We start from the raw sequence: 24,644 nt of genomic DNA on the forward strand, positions 1-24,644 counted from the left end.
CATGATTGTTCATTAGAGCTGATTCTCAATACTGTCTCAAGATTTATGATAAGCTGCCCCCTCCCAAAAAATAAGTTTCTCTAATTCTAGCCATTCATCTTTCCACTCACTTGAAACATTATTTAAGCTTAACACTTCCATACATCTTCCTGGACTAGCCTAATTTTGATTCAAGAATTTCAATCATTCAATTAATCTGCTTTATTCTATTCATGTAAGTTATTAACTGTCATAGTCCCTCTTATTTCCTTAGGCATAGTACTTTCCACAGATATTTCAGTTCCTTATTTACTGTAATCATTGTCTACACTAATAAATTCTAAGCTTTTGAGAGGGTTACAGCCAACTCTGTCTTGTGTCTTTTGTAACAGAATGTGGGACACATAGTAAACACGCAATAAATATTTATTAAATGAATAAGTGAATGAAAGCTATGTATGCACTATATCATTGTAGTGTGTGTGTGTGTGTGTGTGTGTGTGTGTGTGTGTGTGTTTTATCTCATCATTAGTTAATTCTATCTTCCCAGTAGATTCTAAATTGCTCTAGGGGCAATAATTTAATTTTAGAATATAACCATAATATTCTGTGGTACTTAGATATAGCTTAGGTCACTAATATGAAAATCCTAAAAATTCAGAGACAAATAAGATCAAGGGAATTAAAAAAGAGTTGGCTAAATAAACAAACAACCCAACTAACAAATGGGCAGAGGACATGAGCAGGCACCTCTCCCAAGAAGACATGCAAATGGCCAACAGATATGTGAAAAGATGTTCAACCTTATTAATAATTAGGGAAATGCAAATCAAAACTACAATGAGATACCACCTCACACCTGTTAGAATGACTATTATCAACAAGACAAGTAATAACAAGTGTCGGAGAAGTTGTGGAGAAAAGGGAATCCTCATTCACTGCTGGTGGGAGTGTAGACTGGTACAGCCACTATGAAAAATAGTCTGGCCATCTCTCAGAAAAATTAAGAATAGAGTTACCATATGACCCAGCAATCCATCTCCTGTATATATGCCCAGAAAACTAAAAAATGTATATTTGAAACAATATATGCACCCCTATGCTCATTGCAGCATAGTTCATGGTGACAAAGGCATGGAGACAATCAGAGTGCTCTGCGATAGAAGATTGGATAAATATGTGGTACATACACAATGGAATAACTACTCAACCATAAGAAAAAATGAAACACTGCCACTGGGATAACATGAATGGGCCTTAAGAATATTATGCTAAGTGACACAAGCCAGTCAGAAAAAGCTAAGAACTATATGATTTCATTCATATGTGGGATATAAAACTGAAACTTGTGGACACAAACAGCAGTGTGGAAGGGGGTGGAGGTAAAGGTTGGTGTGGGCGAAGGAGACCTAATATATGGTGCTGTAAGATGATTTGACTTTGGGTAGTGGATACACAGTGCAATATACAAATCTTGCATCATAGAAATCGACACCTGAAATCTATATGATCCTATTAACCAATGTCACCCCATTAAATTTCATTTAAAAAAATAGTTGGCAAAGAAACCAGTAAAAGAGCCAGGTAAATATAATCCTAGGATAAGAAAAAATTAGCAGAAGTATACTGTAGCTATTGCAAATGTTATCCACTATTAAAAGCACAATTTACTAATATGATCCCAAATTAAAAATGTGTTAATGGGTGGCAGTCATCCACACATTAGTTTATGGACAGGCAAGTACTAAAATGACAAACTAAATAAGAATGTGACTTTTTTACTAACACTACAACCAAGGGTCTTAAGCCCCCGCTACATCTATAGCTATAGCTACCTTTAGGTATAGTACTTGATCAATCACCATGAAATCAAACATTTAATGTATTTCTACCTTGCTTATGTTTATGCTAGTGACAGGAATGAAGTTTTTGCTCATGCTTTTAATTTATCCTGCAAACTATAGTTCAACAAACATTTGGGTTTTATTTCATTTTTCTAATTCAATAGCTGGTGGCTTTTGTTTGCTCTGTATGGAAATTCCTAAATTACTGCTATAAATATCAAAATAAAATTTTAATTATTAATAACAACAGCTAACTTTTACTAAGTACTTATGACTTTCAGGCACTATTATCTTTTAATCCCCACAACAAATCTATGAGGGAAATACTATTATTATTCCTATTTTGCTTTGCACAGAGATTAATTTAAACTGTTCACATAATCAGTAAGAGGTGGAGTCTGGATTCAAACCTATGCAGTCAGTTTCCAGAGTTTATGCTCTTAACCACAATGCTAACACAGTTTATATTTCTGAAATATTAATTTTTACATGAAATGGATAAATTACTTTCTTAAAATAAGGTAGTAAGAAATAAACCTATTCTGGTACCCATCACTAAAACTCTAGAGAATGTGGCAAAATAGCTGGTGCTTCGTTTTTCTGAGAGGTGTTCCTACCCTCAGAGATCTTACAATCCAATTAGAAAATCAGAATATACATTTGAAATGTATAACAATACCCTGTAGGATAGGATGAATGCAAGTGAGTAGTACACACAGGGCTTGCTATGAAAGTTGAGAGGAAGAAAGTGATTTCCAAGGACTGGGAGATCATAAAAGGTCTGATAAAAGAGATAGATCTTAAAGAAGGGATAAAAATCATAGGAGGAAGAAAAAAGCTAGGATATTATAATAAGTAAGGGGAACCTCGTGAATTATAGATGAAGTACTAAGAAAAGATTCAATCTATAATATCTATAATAATGAAAGCATAATATGCTAATTAGACCGGACATCCTTCTGGACGACCTTCCAGATGAAGCTGGGGCTGCAAGGGAAGCCCAGGTCCTGGGTGCCAGAGGGAAGCCGGTGCCAGCAGTTGGGGGAAGGAAGGCTTACTCTTGCATGAATTTCGTGCATCGGGCCTCTAGTTGTTTATATGTTTTATGTATTAGGTAATAGTGATGAGGTTGGAAAACTAAGGATCATATTGGGAAAGTAACTGAATACCAGATTAAGGAGTTAGGACTTTATTCTCTTGACTACCTGCTCTGTTCAATACAGTAGTCACTAGTTAGATGTGGCTATTGAGCACTTGAATGTGGTTAGTCCAACTGCACTGTGCAGTTAAAATACACACCAGCTTTGAAGACTTAGTATGAAAAAAAGAATGTGTTATGTTTTTGTGTCTCCTATGGAGAACCTAATCTACACTTATAGCTTGAGATTTTTTTTTTTGCTTTACTGTGTCATTCAGTTATTCTTTATAGTTCATACCATCATTAAATAATTGGCTATATTGAAATATTTTATTGAATGTGCTTAGGTTTATCCTGATTGCTCCTCAAACTGAGATTTTGTAGAAGAAAAATAATTTAAAAAAAGAAGGAAAGCAAATCTAAGCAGTAACAACAAAACAATCTTAACATTCCAAGTGAAATTAAATCATGCTGCCAAGAAATGCCATACAGTTTCTGCCTCTGGGCACAATGCAAGGAAGAAAGGCCAACATAAGGTAAGCAGCGCAAAGAAGATACAAGGTAAAAGCATAACGGAAATAAAGAGAGATGGAAGAGGGGAAAAAAACTAACCAAAAAGTTAACCGAGCTGTTTACTCTCCTTTTTCTGTAAGCTTCACAGACTGCTGCCCTGGGAATATACAGACTGCCCTGGGAATATGCAGACTGCTAAAAACCATCTTCTGCTGCTCTCACAATTAGCTATTTGGACTAGATCTTTGGTTTGTTTCTTCAACTACAAAGTGAGAAAATAACACCTGCCTTACCTTCCTCAGTGGGTTAAAGTAAAAGTGAAGCGAGAGAGTAAATGTGAAAGGACTTGGAAGTGTGTGTGTGTGTGTCTTTTAAGCCAGTTGCTAAAATCTAAAAGTAACAATTTGGCTGAACATCTTTCCCAGAAAAAAAAATTTTTTTTATCTGAAAAAACAAACTATACGGCATAGGTTTTATTTCTCTTAATGTTCGAATGAGAACATTCTAAGAGACGTATAGGGACTTGAGAGGAATCAGTTCTCATTCTTCACCCCCCCCCTCCCCCCGCCCCGCCATAGTGCATTCACCAACCACAAAACGGGGAGCAGCGCCGGGTAGAACGCTTTGGGGATGGCGGGGGCAGCCGGAGGGATGGGGGCAGGCTCGCTGGGACAGGAGAGAGAAGAGAGGGTAACGGATCAGGGAGAAGAGGGAGTTTAGAAGGAAGGGAAAGATGCCTTTCCCTATAGCTCAAGCACTTACTGCTGCGAGTAAACTCCTTAGAAGCGTCGACTGGGTACCATAGCAGTGACTGGTTACCATAGCCACCGCGTCCCGGAGGGTGGAGCGACGCTTCCGCGTAGTGCCTCGGCCACTACGCCTCGACTGGAAACGTGGTCACGTAAGTGCAATAACTTCCGGCGGAAAAAGAAGCCGGTTCCGAGTTTTGGCCGACCGGTAGCGAGGAGTCTGTTCCGACGCCTCTATGAAGTTTGGTAAGTTGATTTTGAGTGGAGCCAGGGGAGGGTACTCGCCTGTGGCTGACGATAGAGCCGCCTGTGAGTTCACTGTATTCCGAGGACCCATTTTTGAGGAGGCCTCGCTGTCTCCTGAAGTTCATAGCTGCGGGCAGAGGTTGCCTGGTGTCCGGGCTCCTGGCGGGGTCTCTGCTGTAGCCTGGAGACTCCCGACAGTATCCTTGGGGGACGGTGTCAGGGGGCTCTGCCCGCTCCCCCAATAGCAGGGGGATTCTTGCTCGCTACCTCCAGTGTGATGGGCTGTTTCTCGTATTATTCTTAAAAAATAATTTGGAAGAAAAGAAGTGAATTGGGACATTTAAGAGGGAATGCTCCCAAATTCATCTTAATTCTTTGGTCTTTTGCTTTGCTTTAAAAAAAAAATCGTTTTGTAAACATTTCTTAAGCCCCTTTAGTGTGTTTAGTGAGTACTTACTGTGTGCCACGTTTACCATAAGACCAGCAGAAATACCTTCTTAGAGGGTCATCCATCACTCGGGTTCATGACCGAATTCAATTGTTTTCAATGCTGTTGTATATTCCTTAATTTAAGACTTAAGAAGCGTATAGCATGAAACATCCAACAAGTTTTCCATACATATCTGTACTGTTATACATGAAATTCTTGGAGTGTTTTAAATTTTTTAAGTTTATGTTAGAGAGAGAGGAAGGGAGGGAGAGAGAGAGAGAGAGGTACATCAGTTTGTTGTTCCACTTATTCATCCATTCATTGGTTGATTCTTGTATGTACCTTGATCAGGTATCGAACCCACAACCTTGGCTTATTTGACAATGCTTTTTAACAAACTGAGCCACTCAGTCAGGGCTCCTAGGGTGTTTTAAACAAAAATATATGCTTCATCAGGTTTGCATTATAATAATGATTTACTCAACTGAATATCTAAATGTTAAGGAACTGAGAAAAGCAGTACTTGCTTATTTCATACATACAAGCAAACTGTAATGAATTTAATTAATTGTCATCAATATTTTTATTCAGCTGATCAGAGAAGGCCCACTTGTTCAGTGGATGATGGCATTTGGGCAGATACCAAAAAAGGATTGGTACAGCATTCTGGGGGCAAACCCATCTGCAAGTATGGCTGACCTAAAACAAAAGTATCAAAAACTCATATTAATGGTAAGTCTGTTCTTTCAGATTTTAAATCATTGGGGAGGGGGTGGGGGAAGGGGAAACCAGTTATTTTTATATGACCAGAAATTTGTTTCCATAAAATGGATATATGATATTATATCCATGGTATTAATATGGTGAATTGAACCTTAGCTGGTTTGGCTCAGTGGATAGAGCATCTGCCTGTGGACTGAAGGGTCCCAGGTTCAGTTCCGGTCAAGGGCACATGCCCAGGTTGCAGGTTGGATCCCCAGTAGGGGGCTTGCAGGAGGCAGCCAATCAATGATTCTTTCATCATTGATGTTTCTCTCTCTCTCCCTTTCCCTTTCTCTCTGAAATCAATAAAAATATATTTAAAATATATATATATATATATATGGTGAGTTGAAAGTTTCAATCATATTGTAAAAAAAAAGTTAGTTTGTGGTGAGATAGAATGGCGATTTGGAACAGGAGATCTGAGTTACCCTGTTTCTACCACTAACTGTGAGAACTTGGACAAGTTACTTTTTCCTGTATGTGCCTCTGTGAGGTATAATGAAATAATCCATGTAAAATGCTTAAAAGTGTGTCATGTAATAAGCATCATTAGCATCCAGCAGCCACTAGTTATATATGGCTATTGAGCGCTTAAAATGTAGCTTAGTTCAAACTCAGATATGCTGAAATAAATATAAAATACAAGTTGGATTTTAAAGACTTAGTACAAAAAAAATCTATTGTTTTGCTGATTACATATGGAAATGATAATATTTTGGATGTATCATCTGTTCCACATTTAAACAATATATGTGAATATATTTGAACACATAAGGAAATATATTATTAAAATTGATCTCATCTTTTTACTTTTTTAACATTGTATGTGTCTCGCAATTATATTTTCTTTTCTTTTTTTAATTGTTTTTTTTTTAATTTTGCAATTATATTTTCATGAGTGGATATTGAACTTTGTTAGATTTTTAAAAAATATTTATTGAAGTTTGCATATATTAATTTCCTCTTCTAATCTGTGAGTTCCATTGGTTTTTCATAGTGTTAAATCTATTTTGCATTCTTAGGATAAACAAATCTCACTCATTCATGAATTATTATAGTTTTTATATGTTGCAGTATCCTAATTGCTGTTATTTTGTTAAGAATTTTTATGTCTAGATTTATGATGTCTGTGTCTAAATATAGTATAACAGATAATGCTGGTTATATAAAATAATTGGGGAGTGATTCCATTTTTTCATTTCTGAAAGATTGTATGAGATAGCCTTTATTTTTTTTATTTAAATGTTTAATAGAATTTACTAGGCAGTTATCAAGAATTTGTCCATTCCTTTATGAAGTTAAATTTATTATTATTATGTTCATAATATCTTTTTATTCTTAAATTGCTATAAGGTATAAATTTATGTTTTCCCTTTTATTCTTTACATTGGCAATTTAAAAAAAAAATTTTTTTTCTGGATCAGTCTTGGTAGAGATTTATCTCTTTTATTAATCTTTGCCAAGAACCATCTTTTACTTTGTTGATTTTTTGGTATTGTTTGTCTATTTTTCCTCACATGATTTCTGCTTTTAATTTTATTATATCCTTTCTTCTACTTACTTGCTTCTCATTTTCCAGCTTATTAATGAAGAAACTTTCATTGTTGATTGTACACCTGTCTTCTTTTCTAAGCCAGAAGCACAAATTTTGATGTGTATATTCATTATCATTTAGTTCAAAATATTTGAAAATTTCTCCAGTAATAGTTTTCTTTGTCCTGTGGGTTACTAAGAAATACATTATTTAACTTGAAAATGTTGGAAAACGTTCAGATCTTTCTATTACTGATTTCCAATTTAATTGTGTTGTGGTTAGAGAATGTGCTTGGTATGCTTTCATTCCTTTGGAATTTATTAAATCTTTTTTTATGGCCTAGCATATGGTCTATCTTGGTGAATGCTTCTAATCACTTAAAAAATTGTGTACTCCATTATTGAATATAGTGTTCTGTAAATATCTACTAGGTTATGTTGATATGTTGTTCAAATATTCTATATTATTGTAGATTTTTTTATCTGTTTTATCAGTTTGTAATTGTAGATTTTATTATTTTTTTCTTTAATTCTATTAAAATTTTTAATGTATTTGGGATTATTCTTATTAGGTACATATATATTAAAGATTGTCATCTTCATGAATTTGAATCTTTGATCATTATAAAATTCCCTTCTCTATTTCTCATAGTACTCTTCTTGGCATCTACTTTGATATTAATATTGCTACACCAGCTTTCATGTACTGTGTTTTGTGATTTCTTTTTTACCATCCTTTTAGTCTGTCTCTTTTATGTTTAAAGTATGTTTTCTTGTACATAGCGAATAATTAGGGTTAAAAAATTCCCATGTGTCCATCTCTTGCTTTTTTATTGGGAGAGTTTAGTCCATTTACATTCCTCCCCACCCTCACCAGCTTTATCTATAATAATAAAAGCATAATATGCTAATTAGACTGGACATCCTTACGGAAGAAACCAACCAAGTGACAAATTGGACCTTCGATTACAATGGGTCAACACAGATTGGGTAGAGGGAAAACATGTGTTGTGAGCTGTTCAAGCCAGGGCTGCTAGGGAAGCCCGGGCCCTGGGTGCCAGAGGAAAGCTGGTGCTGGCAGCTGGGGGAAGGAAGGCCTACTCTTATACGAATTTCATGCATCGGGCCTCTAGTTGAGATATAACTGGCACATATCATTGTGGAAGTTTAAGGTGTACAATGTGATAATTAATACACATCTATTTTGTGATATGATAACCACAGTAAGGTTTGTCATCTCACATAGTTACCACTGTGTGTGTGTGTGTGTAGAACCTTTAAGATTTACTCTCTTAGCAACTTTCAGGTATACAATGCAATATTGATAACTGTCGTCACTGTACTGGACACCAAATCTCCAAATTGATCTTATAATTGGAAGTTTGTATTCTATGACCATCTTATCTCCCCCACTCCCTAGTTCATTTACATTTTATGTAATTATTAGAGGCCTGGTGCACGGATTCATGCACTGGTGGGGTCCCTCGGCCTGGCCTATGGGGATCGGGCCAAAAACGGTTTTCTGACATCTGTGAGGGGTTCCGAATTGTGAGAAGGCGTAGGCCAGGCTGAGGGACCCCACTGGTGCATGATCGGGGTTAGAGGAGGGACCGTGGGAGGGCTCCAGGGCGTGTCTGGCCCATCTCACCCAGTCCCAATCAGCCGGACCTTAGCAGCAAGCTAACCTATGGTTGGAGTGTCTGCCCCCTGGTGGTCAGTGTGCATCATAGCGACTGGTCAAACAGTTGAATGGTCAGACACTTAGGCTTTTATTATATAGGATTGACAATCTTTGGGCTTAAATCTGTAATCTTTTAGTTTTTAGATTTGTCTAATTTGCTCTTTGTTCCTCCATTTTGCCTTCCTTACCATCTTTTGGGTGAATCAAGTATTTTTTCAAGAATCAAGTATTCTAGCCCTGAACGGTTTGGCTCAGTGGATAGAGCATCGGCTTGCAGACTCAAGGGTCCTGGGTTCGATTCCAGTCAAGGGCATGTACCTTGGTTGCAGGCATGTCCTCAGTGGGGAGTGTGCAGGAGGCAGCTGATCTATGTTTCTCTCTCATCGATGTTTCTAACTCTCCCTCTCCCTTCCTCTCTGTAAAAATTCAATAAAAAATTAAAAAAAAGAATCAAGTATTCTATTTGTCAAGTTTTTAGTTTAATTGTGCACCATTTTCACTTGATCCTCTATTATACTTATCACTAGAGGCCCTATGCACGAAATTTGTGCAAGGGGTTTGGCCCTTGCAGCCATGGCAGCTTGCCTTAGCCCTCATAGCTATGGCAGCTTGCCTTGGCCCTCGCCTCCCCGACTTTGTCCAGATGGTCATTCGTCTGTCTGGTCTAATTAGCATATTAGTTCCTGTTGGGGTCCATCCCCTGCAGGTCCAGGGGTTCCCAAAGGTGTGGACGGAGTCGGCGAAGAAAGAATGACACGGATGCAGCTTTCAGTTGATCAGCATAGTTGGGTTCTCCAGCCAGGTTCAGTCTTTATTGTCCTGTTACATCTGTATTTATACCAGTTGATTTTAATCCTATCCATTCTATTCCAGAGGTTAGGGAGTTTCTTATCTCCATTCCAAGGTTACTCTATTGTTCTATTAAGCTACAAGGAAGTAACTGAAGGAGATTATCCTAAATAAAGATTATGTAGCTTAAGCTTGATTGTTTGTAGTTAAAATGATTAACTACCCACCTGGCACTTAGTTAAGGGATTTTACTGACTCCCTTCCTTAGTCCCAAACAACCTTTCTCAGAGAGGTGACCTTGGTTAAAACACATAGCGCTAAGAAGGGGAGCAAACATATTAAGAACAGTATGCCATATACCCCAGGTCTCTTGAAACATATGCTGTGCAGATGTTTCTTCCCTGCAGCGACTGTGTCAAACAGCAAGGATGGACCGGCTTCCGGCAAGTTTCTATCTGATAATTTGAACATCTGGGTCTACTCTTTGTCAAATTCTATATTCTTTCATTATGATGGATCACATTTTCTTGTTTCTTTGCCCATCTTATTTTATATTAAATGCCAAAAAAATTGTTTGTGAATAAGTAGAGACTGAGGTAAATAATATATTCATGGGAATGGGCATGCCCCTTTTACAAGGCAGTTTGTGTGGCAAGTTAAGTCACTCTTATTTTCCTTTTGAGTTCTCTTTGTTTTTTCCCTTCCTTTGGTTGTAGAGATACTCTCTTTTCATATATTTGGTGACCCTTTGTTGTCTGCTCATATTTAAGAATTAAGTGTTACAAACTTATTTGGAGGTTCCTGTGCACAGCTAGGGGTTTTCATTAGGTAGGGCCAATCATTTTGTTGGAAGACCTCACATGTGCAGCATCTGAATCTATATCCCAGAGGGGAATTCTCAAATTGTCTGCCTGGGAAGATGGGAACTTGGATTCATACCACTCCCTATGTCAACTTTTTCCTTTGATTGTCAGTGCAAAATTGCATCCTACCCCTCAACCTGATGTTCCTGAATCCAGAACCTTCTCTGGTCTATCTCTTCACACAGTAAACTTCTGATTTTCTGCTATGGCAGGAGAGAGTAGATGTCTGGCTTTATGATGATGAGGAGAGCTGGAGGTCTAATTATTTCTTCTAAAGTCTGAACCAGTCTTCCTGCTGATTTAGTCATGTCCCTCAACCCAATGTTCAAACGTACTTAATGCCCCTGTCTTTTTTAGCTTCTCTGGCCTCTGCATGAATGAGCTCACCTCTTGTCTCTTGCTTCAGGCTTAGGTTTCAGTTTTCTCAAGTAGATTGAATTGGTTACCATTTATTGATCCATTTTTGGTGTCTCTCACCTACTTTTTCTCTTCTCTCCTGTTGAATTTGTTCTTACGCATTTATACCTTTGCCTTTAAAAATTATTATTCTAGCCCTAGCCAGTTTGGCTCAGTGGGTAGAGCATCAGCCTGGGGACCAAAGGGTCCCAGGTTCGATTCCGGTCACGGACACATGCCTGGGTTGTGGGCTGTATCCCCAGTGGGGGACTTGCAGGAGGCAGCCGATCCATGATTATCTCTCATCATGGATGTTTCTTTCTCTCTCTCCTTCTTCCTTCCTCTCTGAAATCAATAAAAATATATTTTTAAAAATTATTATTCTTTTGCAATTATTTTAGTAGAGTTTTGGGAGAGACCAGGGATAAATGTGCATATGAACTTGCTATTTAGTAGAAGCCCTGAACTATTCTTATTTCCCTTTAGGGGCCAGATACCCTTCCTTGGCCATAGGCCTTTGCATTTGCTTCTGTCTCTGCCTGGTGCACTGTGCCCCTTCCCCTACCTCACCTAATGAACTCTTACTGATTGATTCAAAATTATCTTAGTTGTAACCCCTGCTGCCCCCATCCCTGCCATGTTTCCCTTCCTGGTGGATACCCTCCCCCAGTAGAAGTACATTTAGGTTTATTTGTCTAGGACAGGAGAGGTATAGCTGGCAAGTAAGGAGAATGAAGGTAGCTGGATTGTGGTAAAAAGTTTTTTCTGCTTTTCCTTTTAAAAGATAAAGAGAGACTGGAGCATGTTTAAGTTTCATGAGAAATAGCCAAGAGAAACCTCCGGATTGAAATGTTAGGAGAGAGAGAATAATTGACAGAAGGCAGAAGGGGGTGGGACCTGAAGCATAGGTAGAAGGGAAAGAGAAAGGAGGGACCTGTCTCTGTTTTTACTGGAGAGAAGGAAGAAAGGATGGGTGCAAGAGCTGCTTCATTTGTCATTTACATGGCAGGAAGTTGATGAGCTCTCATTTGGTGGCTTCATTTTTTCTCTCTAATAAAGAAGACAGAGTTACCTGTTAGAGAAGGTGAGAGAGGGAGTAGTAGAACAACAAATTATAGGAGAGAGAATTTTAACAAGCGTTATTCTGCCAAGAATCCCAAAACGCAGCTATGCATATTATGGCAGCAAGGAGTCTTGGCTAATAACTAATTGTACAGAAGACAACCAGAGTTATAAAGAGCCACCACAACAATCCGCCTGACATGTTAGCCTCTTTTTGCCTGGGTTGCAGTGTCTTTGGTCCCTGTATTACAGCTTAGCACAATAATTTATATTCATAATTACGGCTATGGGTTAAATTACATTCAGCATATTCTGTTTAAGAAGGTGAGGAAGTATGCATTAGTAAGTATATAATTAGTAGCATGTGTACTATACTTCATAATTTTTTCTTTACAATTTACAAATGCTTTCACATCTTGCCTAGTTTATCCTCTCAGCAGTCCTCAAAAAGGCAAGGTAATATTATTATCCCCATGTTCTCAGTTGAGAGAGCCCAGGCTTAGTTACAGTTAAGTGGTTTGGCTACAACACACAATTAGTAAGGGGTAAAATCTGGGCTTGACCACGTATCCTTTGCCTCTAAAGTCTCTCCCATTATGTCAGTTGTTTAAAGGCATAATATTTGGTGTTCTGGATTTCCATGAGACACCTAATTCACATACAATTGATGAAGTATTTCAGAAGGTCAGACATAATTACTACTCTCTCTTTTAATTTTGAAAGAATCTAGATTATATATGGCTTAAGGAGTGAAACTTATTTTCTTAATATTCTCTTTTGTATGAGTTTAGAGTTTCAAAAAGAGTTATGAAGCAGAAAATTATAAGGGGAAAATCATGCTATTTATTTTGCTTATTAGATTTTTTTTTCAAAAATGGACTTTTAGTTTATATTCTTGCTTTCCAATTTGAATTACCATGTTTTCTCTGACTTTCAACAATGTCTCAAAAACAGTTGAAAAATAAAATTACATTTGACAAATACCATTCTGTATCTAATTTTATAAAAAGGCACATTTATTTTGTGTACTTTTCCAAGTTCAAAAGACTTTGAATTTAACACCTACATAATTAGTTGTTGGGGTAAAATATTGCTAAATCATAGGCTGCTAAGTTTACAATACATGTTGATTTAGTAAATACTGTTTCCTTATTTTACTTTTTGTAAATGTAGTGCTTATTCAAGGTCCCAATTCTGAAAAGAAAAATTTATTGACTGAGATATTTTAGAATTGCTTAAAGATATATATATATATATATATATATATATATATATATATATATATATGTAAAGTGCAGAATTAGCCTCAAAGACATACTAGTATTTCACATATCATTGTGTGTTGCCTAATAATTTACTGTGAAAAAATAATAATGATAATGACTCAACATTTCCTAGCAGCATTTTATTAATAGGGACTTTACTTATTAATAAAAGTACATTGCTCTTTTCTCCTTATGAATCAATTTCTAAAGTATTATTTTAGTTTTCTACTAAGTTGAAGAATAATCCATTGCTTTGAAATGGTTTAAGATCAATAATGATTAGTTATATTATTCCCATATTTTTGCAGTTATGCATATAAAAATTACTATTTACTGAGAATAAAGTTTGCCTCCAAAAACTTTGTCAAATTGAAAATTGGGGGTCTTTTCCCATTGGTGCTGATAATATTACAGGATACCTTTCAACTGGAAAAGAATTATTGTGTTGGAAAATTATATGCTGTTGTTACTATAAGTTCCATAATCTTAAAGAAAATTCATGTATTTTGAGGTATAAAATGACACTTAATACTTATATGGCCATTCAGAGGTTCTGTTTTAATTATAAGTGGAGATATATATATATATATTAGGATTAAGCTAGTTCTATAATACTAGAGGTCCGGTGCACAAATTCATGCACAGGTGAGGTCCCTCGGCCTGGCCGGCGATCGGGACCGATCTGGGGAGGTGGGGGGAGGCCGCCTGCTGAGGGGAGGAACCGTGGGAGGTTGGCCCCAGCAGCAATCTACTTTACAAAATGAAGTGACCTTGATTATAGAAAAGAAATGTAGGCATGGAGACTTTTGTGAAAAAATCTGGGAGTGTTGTAAGTAAAAATCAGAAGGTTATAACTTGTAATAAACAGTATAATTTTTGTTGGTGTGGTAAACTGTTTAGCTATCATCCAGGTGTTATATAGGATGCAAGATATCCTGTATAATAAAAGCTTAATATGCAAATTGTCCCTTCAACCAGGGGGCAGGGCAGCAGGTGGCCAGGGGAAAGGAGACCCCAGCCAACAGCTGGCAGCTGCTAGGGACCCTACTCGTGCATGAATTTTGTGCACTGGGCCTCTAGTTTAACAATAAATTACTTAGGTATTTCATGGAGACACTATTATAAACTAGTTTCTATTGTAAAAGTGGTAGGATTAAGATATTTTAAGTGAACATGGAAGTCATAATTTCAGCTAACACATAGCACTGTGTATCAGGCACTGCTTTAATCAATCTATGTGTATTTACTCATTTAATCCTGTGAGTTGAGATATGATTATTATCTCTAACCTATAGTTGAGGAAATTGAGGCTCAGAAATTAAGTAATACATTGGTTAGTGACAAGAAATTATGATACACTCTCTATATATTTTGAAAACTGGGTAAATAAAAAAGAGGAGTTGCCTTATCAATGTTTTTTTTTTTTCCTTCCCCACTGCATTCATGCAGCATTAATAGATTTTACCTCTTTAGAGGATAGTTAGTATTTATGTTAAAGGTGCAGAATAGTGAAGGGTTAAAAATGTGTGTTCTGGAGATAGTTTCCTGGGTTTGATTTCTGGTTCTTCCATGTATTAGTTCAGTGATTCTGAGCCAGCTCTATAACTTCAGGCCTTTTTCCTTATCTGCAAAATTAATGTGAATCATCGTTTATTCATAGCAAATATTTATTGAATGCCTACTATGTGCCAGCTCTTTTGTAGGCATTTAGTAACTAAATTAGGGGCCCAGTGCACGAATTCATGCACCTTGAAAGGAACTGTAGGTCACAAGGCTGCGGTGGGCGCAGGGGTGGGTCTCGGCCCATCCTTCGAGCTCCCACCCAGTCGCTCCTGCCATGGCCCCAGTCCCCTGTCTGTTGGCAGCCCCACTGATGGCTCAGAGTGATTGGGGCCAACGCCAGCAGTGGGTGCGAGCAGAGCCAGCACCATCAGTGGGTGTGAGTGGTAGCTGTTGCCCTGATTGCCCCTCAGGAGCAGGGGGATGTGGAGAAGCCCTCAGGGGCAATTGGGGCTGGCAGCCACCACTTACACCACTGACGGTGCCAAGCTATTGGGGCTGGTGCTGGGTGCCAGTAGTGGGTGCGAGCGGGGCCAGCACCGGCAGCAGGTGTGAGCACAGGTGGGATGCACGGGAGCAAAGAATTTTCAGTAACCACCAGAGGCTCGACCCAATAATAGTGACTGGTGCGCCCCACCTTGGTCTGGTGCCCCTGCTCACCTCCACCATCCCACTGCAGCCGATGCCCACCATATTCCCCGTGTGCCCCCTGGTGGTCAGTGCACATCATAGCGACCGGTTGTTCAGTTATTCAGTTGTTTGGTTGTTCTACCATTTGGTCTATTTGCACATTAGCCTTTCATTATATAGGATATCTATCTCAGAGGGTCATTTTAAGGATTTAAATAAATTATTCTTATAAAGCATTTAAAACAATGCAAAAATATTAGATGGTAAACAGGTGAAAAAAATTGTATGTGAACATTTATATGTCTACTATAAGGCATTTTATATATTGATATATATTTGAAGACATAAATTCTATTTAAAAAGATTAAACAAATGATAAGAAAATTTGTGTAAAATAATAATGCTAAACAATAATTGAAAGGGGAAAAGTGAAAATTTTAAAGATACATTTACATTTAGAATTTTCTTATGATTTGGTGTGCATTATTTACAGTATGCCAAAATATAACAAAACAAAAACAGAAAGACACTTTACCCAGTGTTTCCCAAAGGAATTAATATTACACTTTTGTTAAAGTTTTGGAATTCACTAGAGCATTGTTCCACTTTTTTTATTTGGGGGAGGTGTCCCTCAGCCCAGCCTGCACCCTCTCCATCTGGTACTCAGCACTGCTGGCTCCCAACCGCTCACCTGCCTGCATGCCTGATTGCCCCTAACTGCTCTGTCTGCCAGCCTGATCACCCCCTAACCACTCCCCTGCCAGCCTGATCAATGCCTAACTGCTCCCCTGCCAGCCCAGTTGCCTTCCCCTGCTGGCCTGGTTGCTTCTAACTGTCCTCCCCTGCAGGCCTGGTTACCCCCAACTGCCCTCCCCTGCTGCCCTGGTCACCCCTAACTGTCCTCCCCTGAAGGCCTGTTCACCCCTAACTGCCCTCCCCTGCCAGCCTGGTCACCCCTAATTGCCCTCCCTTGCCAGCCTGGTCACCCCTCACTGCCCTCCCCTGCCGGCCTGGTCACCCCTCACTGCCCTCCCCTGCCAGCCTGGTCACCCCTAATTGCCCTCCCCTGCCAGCCTGGTCACCCCTCACTGCCCTCCCCTGCCGGCCATCTTGTGTCCACATGAGGGTGGCCATTTTGTGTGTTGGAGTGACGGTCAATTTGCATATTACTGCTTTATTAGGATGCTGTTAACAAAAATGTTATGTATAATGTCTAGTTAGCACATTTTGGGTATAAGTGAATTGCCTGGCTTTACATCAGGGGTCCTCAAACTTTTTAAACAGGGGGCCAGTTCACTGTCCCTCAGACCGTTGGAGGGCCGGACTATAGTTTAAAAAAAAACTATGAACAAATTCCTATGCACACTGCACATATTTTATTTTGAAGTAAAAAAACAAAACGGGAACAAATACAATATTTGTATTTGCATGTGGCCCGCAGGCCGTAGTTTGAGGACCCCTGCTTTACATGATTTAAAAATAGTAACTATCATCTTGCAAGGTATTTTACAACTATGCCGTCTGAAATATGAAACAACTTTAAAATTTGCCTTCAAGTAAATCATAGATTTTTGCTCATTTATTACATTTTACTTGTTACTAACACATTATTTGTGTTTTGACTTATTTTTTCTTTACGTTCCAATTAATTTATTCTTAATTGGAATACTTTATATTACATATATGTATTCTTGAATTATCTTCTATATCACAAATACAGTTAATGCAGGTGTGCCCAGTTTTCTACTAAGTAAGGGTCAAATATATTCTTACCCTCAGTAGGAAAAAATAAAACCCCTTCTCATGATATTAGGCTTTTTGAAATATTGTCTATAAGTTGTGTATTATCCTTTGTGCAGTGCGTGGTATGAGCTAGCTCAGAAAAGAGGTGTCTTTTTTCCTGAAGCAACTTAAACTAGCCATTACTTTTTAGCTATCTGAAAACATTTAAAAATACAAAATAAAATTCTTACAATCCCTGAAGGTAATCCAAGACATTTTGTTTGAGAATTACACTTTTTAAATTCATTAAATGTATGGATTTAGAACTATTTATGAGGATCAAAGCAATCTGAATTTGTCTTCAGTTATTCATTCATCCTTTCACTCTACATCTGTTAGGGTTAGTACCTATTACATTTCTAGACACTATTCTGGATACTGTGGATAAGAGATTATTGTTAGGAGGAAGACACAGATGTTTAAATCTAGTATCTAGTGTAATAAGTGCTATTGAATATACATCAAATAAATTCTAAAACGTGGTGTTGTAGGGAAGCCTGTGTGTAGCATAGTGATTAAGAGTCCTGACTTTGTATCACTTTGCCCTGGTTTTGGGTCTCACTTGTGTCATTTATGATCTGTGTGATCTAGCAGGAGTGACTTAACCTCTCTATGCCTCTGCAAAAACACAGATAAAGATTTTTTTATTCTTTATTTTTTCATAAAGATTAAATGAAATAATGACTGTAAAGCATTTAGCCAGTGTCATGTTAAGCCAAAAACATTAAAAATTGTAAGCTTATATTTTAGATGTATTAAGTATTCATAGCTGTATATGCTATACATTTATACAGGCATATTGCTGTACAGAGTTGTATTCATGAAACTCCAAATACTATACTGAATGAAAAAAAATTAATGATTTTCAAGAGTAGTTTTGGTTAAATAGCATTTTCACATTGTCTTTGGACATTGATACTTATGAAAACTCATCCTCCTCTGTAAGCGTTCATTTACGCATATTAGTGTTATATTGGGAAATTAGTGCTATTACTGGATTTCAGGAATGGAAGAGCAAATTTTGCATGTAGTTTGTGGAAGAGAAATCTGCCCACGTCTTCCCCGGGTTGCTATAAAGGACAAAGGCCAGGAAGTGTGGGAACATATCCTTCCCACAGGGGGTTTAGCTTCTCACCCTGATGTAACAGAACGGTCTCTGCACGGCTAGGCGTCAGACTCAGTTTCAGCTTTTGTGTCTATTCCAATATCCTGTTCCTTCTTCCTCTAGTCAGCCCCTCTCTGATATGCGTAACCACCTTAAGCCAAATGGGGTTACCAAAACAAAAGTTCATTTCCAGTATACTTTCTAGGATAGGCAAAATACCCTTGGAGCAAAAGTGCCTTTCATCCTTTGTCCTTGGTTATATGTTTTTCCTTTACTTTTGGTCCAGAATTCTTTACTGTCTTGTCAACAATACTTTCAAGAATTTTTAAAAAATATTTTATTCAGGCCTGCCTCTCCTGCCATACCCCATTAAAAAATTAAATTGTATCAAAATATGCTTACTCGCATTATGTCCTTTGATTTTTACAAAACATTGAGCTTTATAGACAGATAATGTATTCATTAACTAAATATGTACTGTCTTGTCTGTGCTGGCATTGTGCTAGGTGCTGTAGATGTAGTTAGTGGTAAAATGATGGATAAAGGGCCTTACTTCCTTGAGTGGCTTACAGTTTAGCAAGCATTCTTTCTATTCTTCAAGTGAGGACATTTTTTACAGTGGAATAACTTTCCTAGGGTCACATAATTAGTCACAACCAAGCCAAAATAAAAACTGAATTTTATCTATTTCATGGTCAGTGCTGTGCCAGTTCTCTCTTCTCTCTAGAATTTTCCTTTCCATTAGCTTACCCCCTCAAGCAGTAAAATGCCTTTCAAAATTACGTATCCTCCTTTGGGCCTTGGTTACTATGGCTGTTACTCCTCTCTCCTTCCTTGCCAGACATGGCTTAACTACAATCCATTTGCTTCTCAGCCCACTCTTTCCCCACTGCCATTCTTCTATCTAGTGCCTAGTACAGTGGCAGTGGCCCCTACTTGCCACCGTCAGTGGTTTTAATGTGACATTTGCTGTTGTCATAGATCTTCCTTGTGCCTTGAAATTCTTTCCTTCTTGGGCTTCTGCAGATTCTGTTTCCTGATTATCTTACTGCTCACTGCTCTATTATCTTTCCTAGCATCTTTTCCTCTATCGGATATAAATAGTACTGTCTTTCAGAGTTTTATCTTTGTCTCTCTTCAAGTGTCACCAAATCAGAGACTCCTACTCTGAGGCCCTAGTGCTTTGGGAGGTCTCTTAATTGTTTGCAAAATTGTGTGTGCATCTCCCTTTTCCCAGCTTTTTATCATAATCTTGGAGTTGCTCATAACTCAAAAAAGTTGAGGACTGCTTTCTATATATTCCTGTAGTTTTATCTGCTTCACAGGTGACTCCTAAATTCCTGTCCCCAGCTTCGCACCTTTCCCCTGTCTGATACCTCCTGCCTTTGATCCTCAGCATCCCTAACAAGTTCCTCAGGAATGCTGCAGTAGTACAGTAATTTTCCTTGTTGCCCGTTTCCTATCTCTCCTCCCTATACTTCCCATCCTACCACCAGGTTACATTTTTTTGTTAGTTTGTTTTTGAGAGAAAAATATGGTTATATCTCTATCATGCAAGTAATGTGGAGTTTTAAGTAGGGAAACATCCATGTTTCTTAGCATTCTAGTTTCTTTCCATTCTGAACCCAGTCTTACTTTTCAGCTGCACCTTTTATTACTTTTCCTACCCAACTGTTCTTTTACTCATTCCAAGTAAAGCTTGCAGCTCTGCTATTCATAACTCTAATATCCATCTTAGTACTTTCCTGTCTTATATTTGGCATTTCTCACTGTCTCGAATGCCTTTCCCCCCCACCCTTTCACAATTCCTCCAGGGATTGACTCCTCTTCATCCTTCAAAACCCAGTCAAATGTCATCTTTATTTAAAAACCTTTCTTAATTTATTCTAAGTTAATTTTTTCATGATGTTATCTTTTTTTTATCAGCTCATTCTTAACATTGTATTATAATTAATTGTTTATATGTCTGATCTTCTCCATCAGGCCAGGGATCCTGTTCCCATCATCATTGGGTGCTCATTGGCTAGCACAGTATGACTTATAGTAAGATAGTTAATAAGCCTTTTTGAGTGGATAAACACACTTTCGCACATGGCTTATTTTTTCTCTATTTGAATCAGAAAAACCTTAAAATTGTTCAAACATATTTTTAAAATCGTGTTTTTGCAGTTAGCTGTTGTATAGGATGATACATGAGTTGTTGACTTTTACTTTAAGCAATATTTTCCTAATCATTAGGTGGCAGTAGTGTGTTGTACTTGACTTTACCTTTGTAATTTTTTTTTTCAGCTTTCATAATCTTAATGTGGTGTCAACATGTAAAGGACACAGTTGTAGTCTTTTACCTGGTACATCTAACTTTGTGTAACATGATCTTGTTTAAGCTAGTAGGCATCTTACAGAAAGTGAAACAAAACAACAAAATACGGCCATGTCAGCCAGTGTGGATCTCTCCCTCGTCTCCCTAAGTTATGTTGGTTCATTAGAGAATCACTGTTGCACCATCTTAACAGCACCTCCTCACCAACTTTTTAATGGCTGCTTCATAAAAACAGTGATTGGCAATAAGGAAAACCAAATATTATCAGAGAGGATGTTTTCTCAGCATCCAAAGAAGCTTACTTAGGCCTTGATCTCAAAAATTGTATACTAAGTTCATTGATTGTAACTGCAATTATTAAATGTTTTATATTTCACTCAGTTCCTGTCAGTATAAGGTCACTTCTCTGGTTTATTGAGTGTCATTTTAGGTGAGTTGCCCTCATCATTAGGTAGTTAGAATTAAAATAATAGCCACAACTTCTCCAGCCTTAAGCATTTAATCTCCCACCATTAATTTTTGAACATCCTATATAATAAAAGCATAATATGCTAATTAGACCGGATGTCCTCTGGACGACCTTCCGAAAAAAGCCAGGGCTGTGAGGGCCGAGGCAGAAGATGGCTGTCGTGACAGAGGCGGCCGCCGTGGCTGCGGGAGCCAAGGCAGCTTGCTGTCACGGCAGGGGCCGAGCCCCTTGCATGAATTTTGTGCATCGGGCCTCTAGTGTATATATGAAAATGCCAATACTTTTAGTTTAAATTTCATTCCCATTGTATTTTTCTATAGCTTATAAAGTTAATTCGACAGCAGTTACACTTTAAGGAATATATGTATATATTTTTGGTCCACAGGGGCATTTTTGCAAATAAAAGAAAAACAATTATTAGAGTTGATTCAAATAACTTAGTGTTAATTCCAATATGATGTAGGTAAATTAAATGTGGGACATTCTCTTTTTCATGTCTTCTTTCTTTTCTATCTCAGGGATAAAGCACTTGGGATTCCAAGCCAGTGTAGTAGTATCATTAATGTGGCAGAGTGATCAATTAATAAAGGAAGAGCATGAAAGCGTTGACAGAACACACTGTCTAATTAGTACCTGATGGCCTTGATGGCCACAGAGCGGAGCTCCGAGTTGCTGAAGGAGAGCAGCCCTGTAGGATTTGTAGATGTACATCACCACCCTTGTTCAGCAGGGATAACTTCAGTTTGCCATCAGTGTCTTAAGTCTTTAATTGCACAAAACCCTGTCTTCTCTGCATCCAGAGAAGTAGTTAGCTCGTGCACTGCTGCTAATTACCACTAGGGGCTATCGGAGGCAGAATGTCATTCTTGGAATTCTCTGTGTAGTTCATGTTGAGTATGTCATCAAAGACTTGTTTGATATGATTTGGGTTGGGGGAGAAGTAAAAATTTACTCTTAAATTAGATATGAGGTAACCCATTGCTTAAGGTTTAATTTTCTTCATGTTTTATGTTCAATCAAAGAAGCAGATGTGTTACACTTGCATATACACTGAGTGGCTAGGTTATTATGACCACCTGACATTTGTAGGCAATTTAGCCGTACAGTGCATCTTATGGGATATGGACGCCGAAGGCCTGTTCGAACACCTTTGCTGTCTGCAGTTACCAAGATAAAACGTCTCCAATTCGCACAGGAACACAAGGATTGGAAAAAAGTCATGTGGCCTGATGAATCACGTTTCCAGTTGCATCATGCAGATGGCAGAGTGAGAATTTGGTGGAAACAGCATGAAAGCATGCACCCCACACGCATGAGTACAACCCTTCAAGCTAGTGGGGGCAGTATTATGGTTTGGGGCATGTTTTCCTGGCATGATTTGGGCCCTTTAATTCATGTGGAACAACACCTGAATAGCACAACATACCTAAGTATCATTGCTGATCAAGTTCATCCTATCATGTTGATGGCGTGTCCCAATGGAGATGGCTTCTTCCAACAAGACAAATGCTCCATGCCATGGTGCTCGTATTGTGCAGGAGTGGTTTCAAGGACATAAGGGAGACTTTACCTTGCTTAGGTGGCCCCCACAATCACCAGATCTCAATCCAACTGAGCATTTGTGGGACAAAGTTAAAAGAGCCAGCAGGCAGCTGGTTCCACCACCATCAAATCTCACAGAACTGGACAGTGCTATTCTGAAGGGTCCTGGGTTTGATTCTGGCCAAGGGCACATGCCCAGGTTGTGGGCTTGATACCCAGTAGGGGGCGTGCAAGAGGCAGCCAATCAATGATTCTCTCTCATCATTTATTTTTATATCTCACTCTATCTCTCCCTTCCTCTCTGAAATCAATAAAAATATAATTTGTAAGAAAGAAGGTATTTTGAAATTTGATTCCAGAATTTAAGAAAATTTGAAGCTAAAGAGCTAGTATCCTATTAATAATACTAAACTCATCTATTAATACATAGAGAAAAACTAATATGCTTTATCCTCAGGTATTGCATTGGCATATGAAATAACCTCAGCATAACAATTTGGGAATTTTTGCTTAATCAGATTTGCTCAGAGTCCTTTTCATAATTGATTGTTACTTCCTATTTGAAGTCAATATTTTATAAATCAAAACAGCATAATCACAGATATGTAGTAAAGGATGAATGTTATCTATTTCTAACTAATTATCTAACTGATAACTTTTTATTTGATTTAATATTTAAGTAGCAAGCTACTAGTAAATACAGCAGTACTTTGTTTTGTAGGTAGGAAGGCATGAAAGCTTCTAGATGACTAAGTTCTTCCATTTCTAGGAAAATTCATTTCAACTTAGTAGTACTGAAAACAAATAGAAGTTACTGTAGTTAAAAGAAATGAACTTTACAACATTGATTTTAGTACATACCTATTCTGTTAAGACCATCAGTATTTTCTCTGGTTGGTGGGTGTTTTTCTCAGAACTCTGTTTTTTGTATGATTTTGCCTGCATTTTTCTAATATGAGGAAGTTCATGCAATCTTTTTGTGGCTATTTCTAGAACACAGGATGCCTTAGATTTTATCTTTCCATGAATGAATGAAGTAGGAATATCTTTGAGCTCTCAATGGTGGGAAGATTTGGTTAGTGGGGATTAAAGAAAAAGGAGGACAAAGAATAAAATAAGCCTTGACAACAAAAGGAAAATTACTTGGGTCTCTCAAAATAGTAGTGAATGCTTGAGACTGCTTCCCATTGGAGAGCTCAGATATAGAAATAGCAGGAAAGAAATTAGTGTTCACTTTGGGATTGGAAAATCTTGAAACTTAGTATTAGGAGTTTGGTTTCTCATGTTCAATAAAGAATCACTGAAGATTTAAAAATTAAGAATGTATATAATAATGACACCATTTTATTAATAGACCTTATAAATGAAACATCTTAAAAAGTTGTAGTGTCTGTATTGCGGTTTTAAATCATAGATATCTTTAGATTATGTATAATTTATTGTGACTGCCAAAATAAATTACCATAAACTGAATGGCTTAAACCAACAGAAAATTATTCTTTCAGAATTCTAGGGCTAGAAGTTTAAAGTCAGTATAACTGGGCAGAAATCAAGGTGTTGGCCTGGCTGCACTTCCTGTAGAAGCTCTAGGGGGAGAGTCCATTTCTTGTCTCTTCCAGCTTCTGGTAGCTGCCAGTGTTCCTTGGCTTGTGGCCTGATCACTCCAGTCTTTAAGGCCAGTATTTCCAGTCTCTCTCTGCAGTCTTCATACCACCTCCTCTTCTGTGTGCCAAATCTCCCTCTGCCTCTTTTGTATAAGAATACTTTATATTTATCTCACCTGGATACTTTTCTATTTCAAGATATTTAATCATATCTGCAAAGAACTTTTTTCCAAATAAGGTAACATTTACAGGTACCAGGAATGAAAAGCTAATATTTTGGGGTGCCATTATCAGCCTACCACAGAACACATTTTTTGTTTGTTCGTTTTTTAGACTTTGATTTTGTTCCGGAATTTGCTGTCAGAACAGATTGGACTGA

General features: G+C 37.8%; 1 protein-coding gene across 1 annotated transcript in view; it reads left to right on the forward strand.

The window, feature by feature from the left end:
• Positions 1–4,356: 4,356 nt before the first annotated feature.
• DNAJC24 (DnaJ heat shock protein family (Hsp40) member C24) overlaps positions 4,357–24,644 on the forward strand; it is a 37,001-nt gene continuing 16,713 nt past the window's right edge. Inside the window, exons 1-2 of the mRNA XM_036325724.1 lie at positions 4,357–4,469; positions 5,491–5,631. Of these exons, the coding sequence (XP_036181617.1) occupies positions 5,521–5,631 (111 nt within the window). The 5' untranslated portion in view covers positions 4,357–4,469; positions 5,491–5,520. The remainder of the gene's footprint in view (positions 4,470–5,490; positions 5,632–24,644) is intronic.

Source organism: Myotis myotis, unplaced genomic scaffold (genome assembly GCF_014108235.1).
Source record: "Myotis myotis isolate mMyoMyo1 unplaced genomic scaffold, mMyoMyo1.p scaffold_m19_p_10, whole genome shotgun sequence".
Taxonomy (NCBI): Eukaryota; Metazoa; Chordata; class Mammalia; order Chiroptera; family Vespertilionidae; genus Myotis; species Myotis myotis.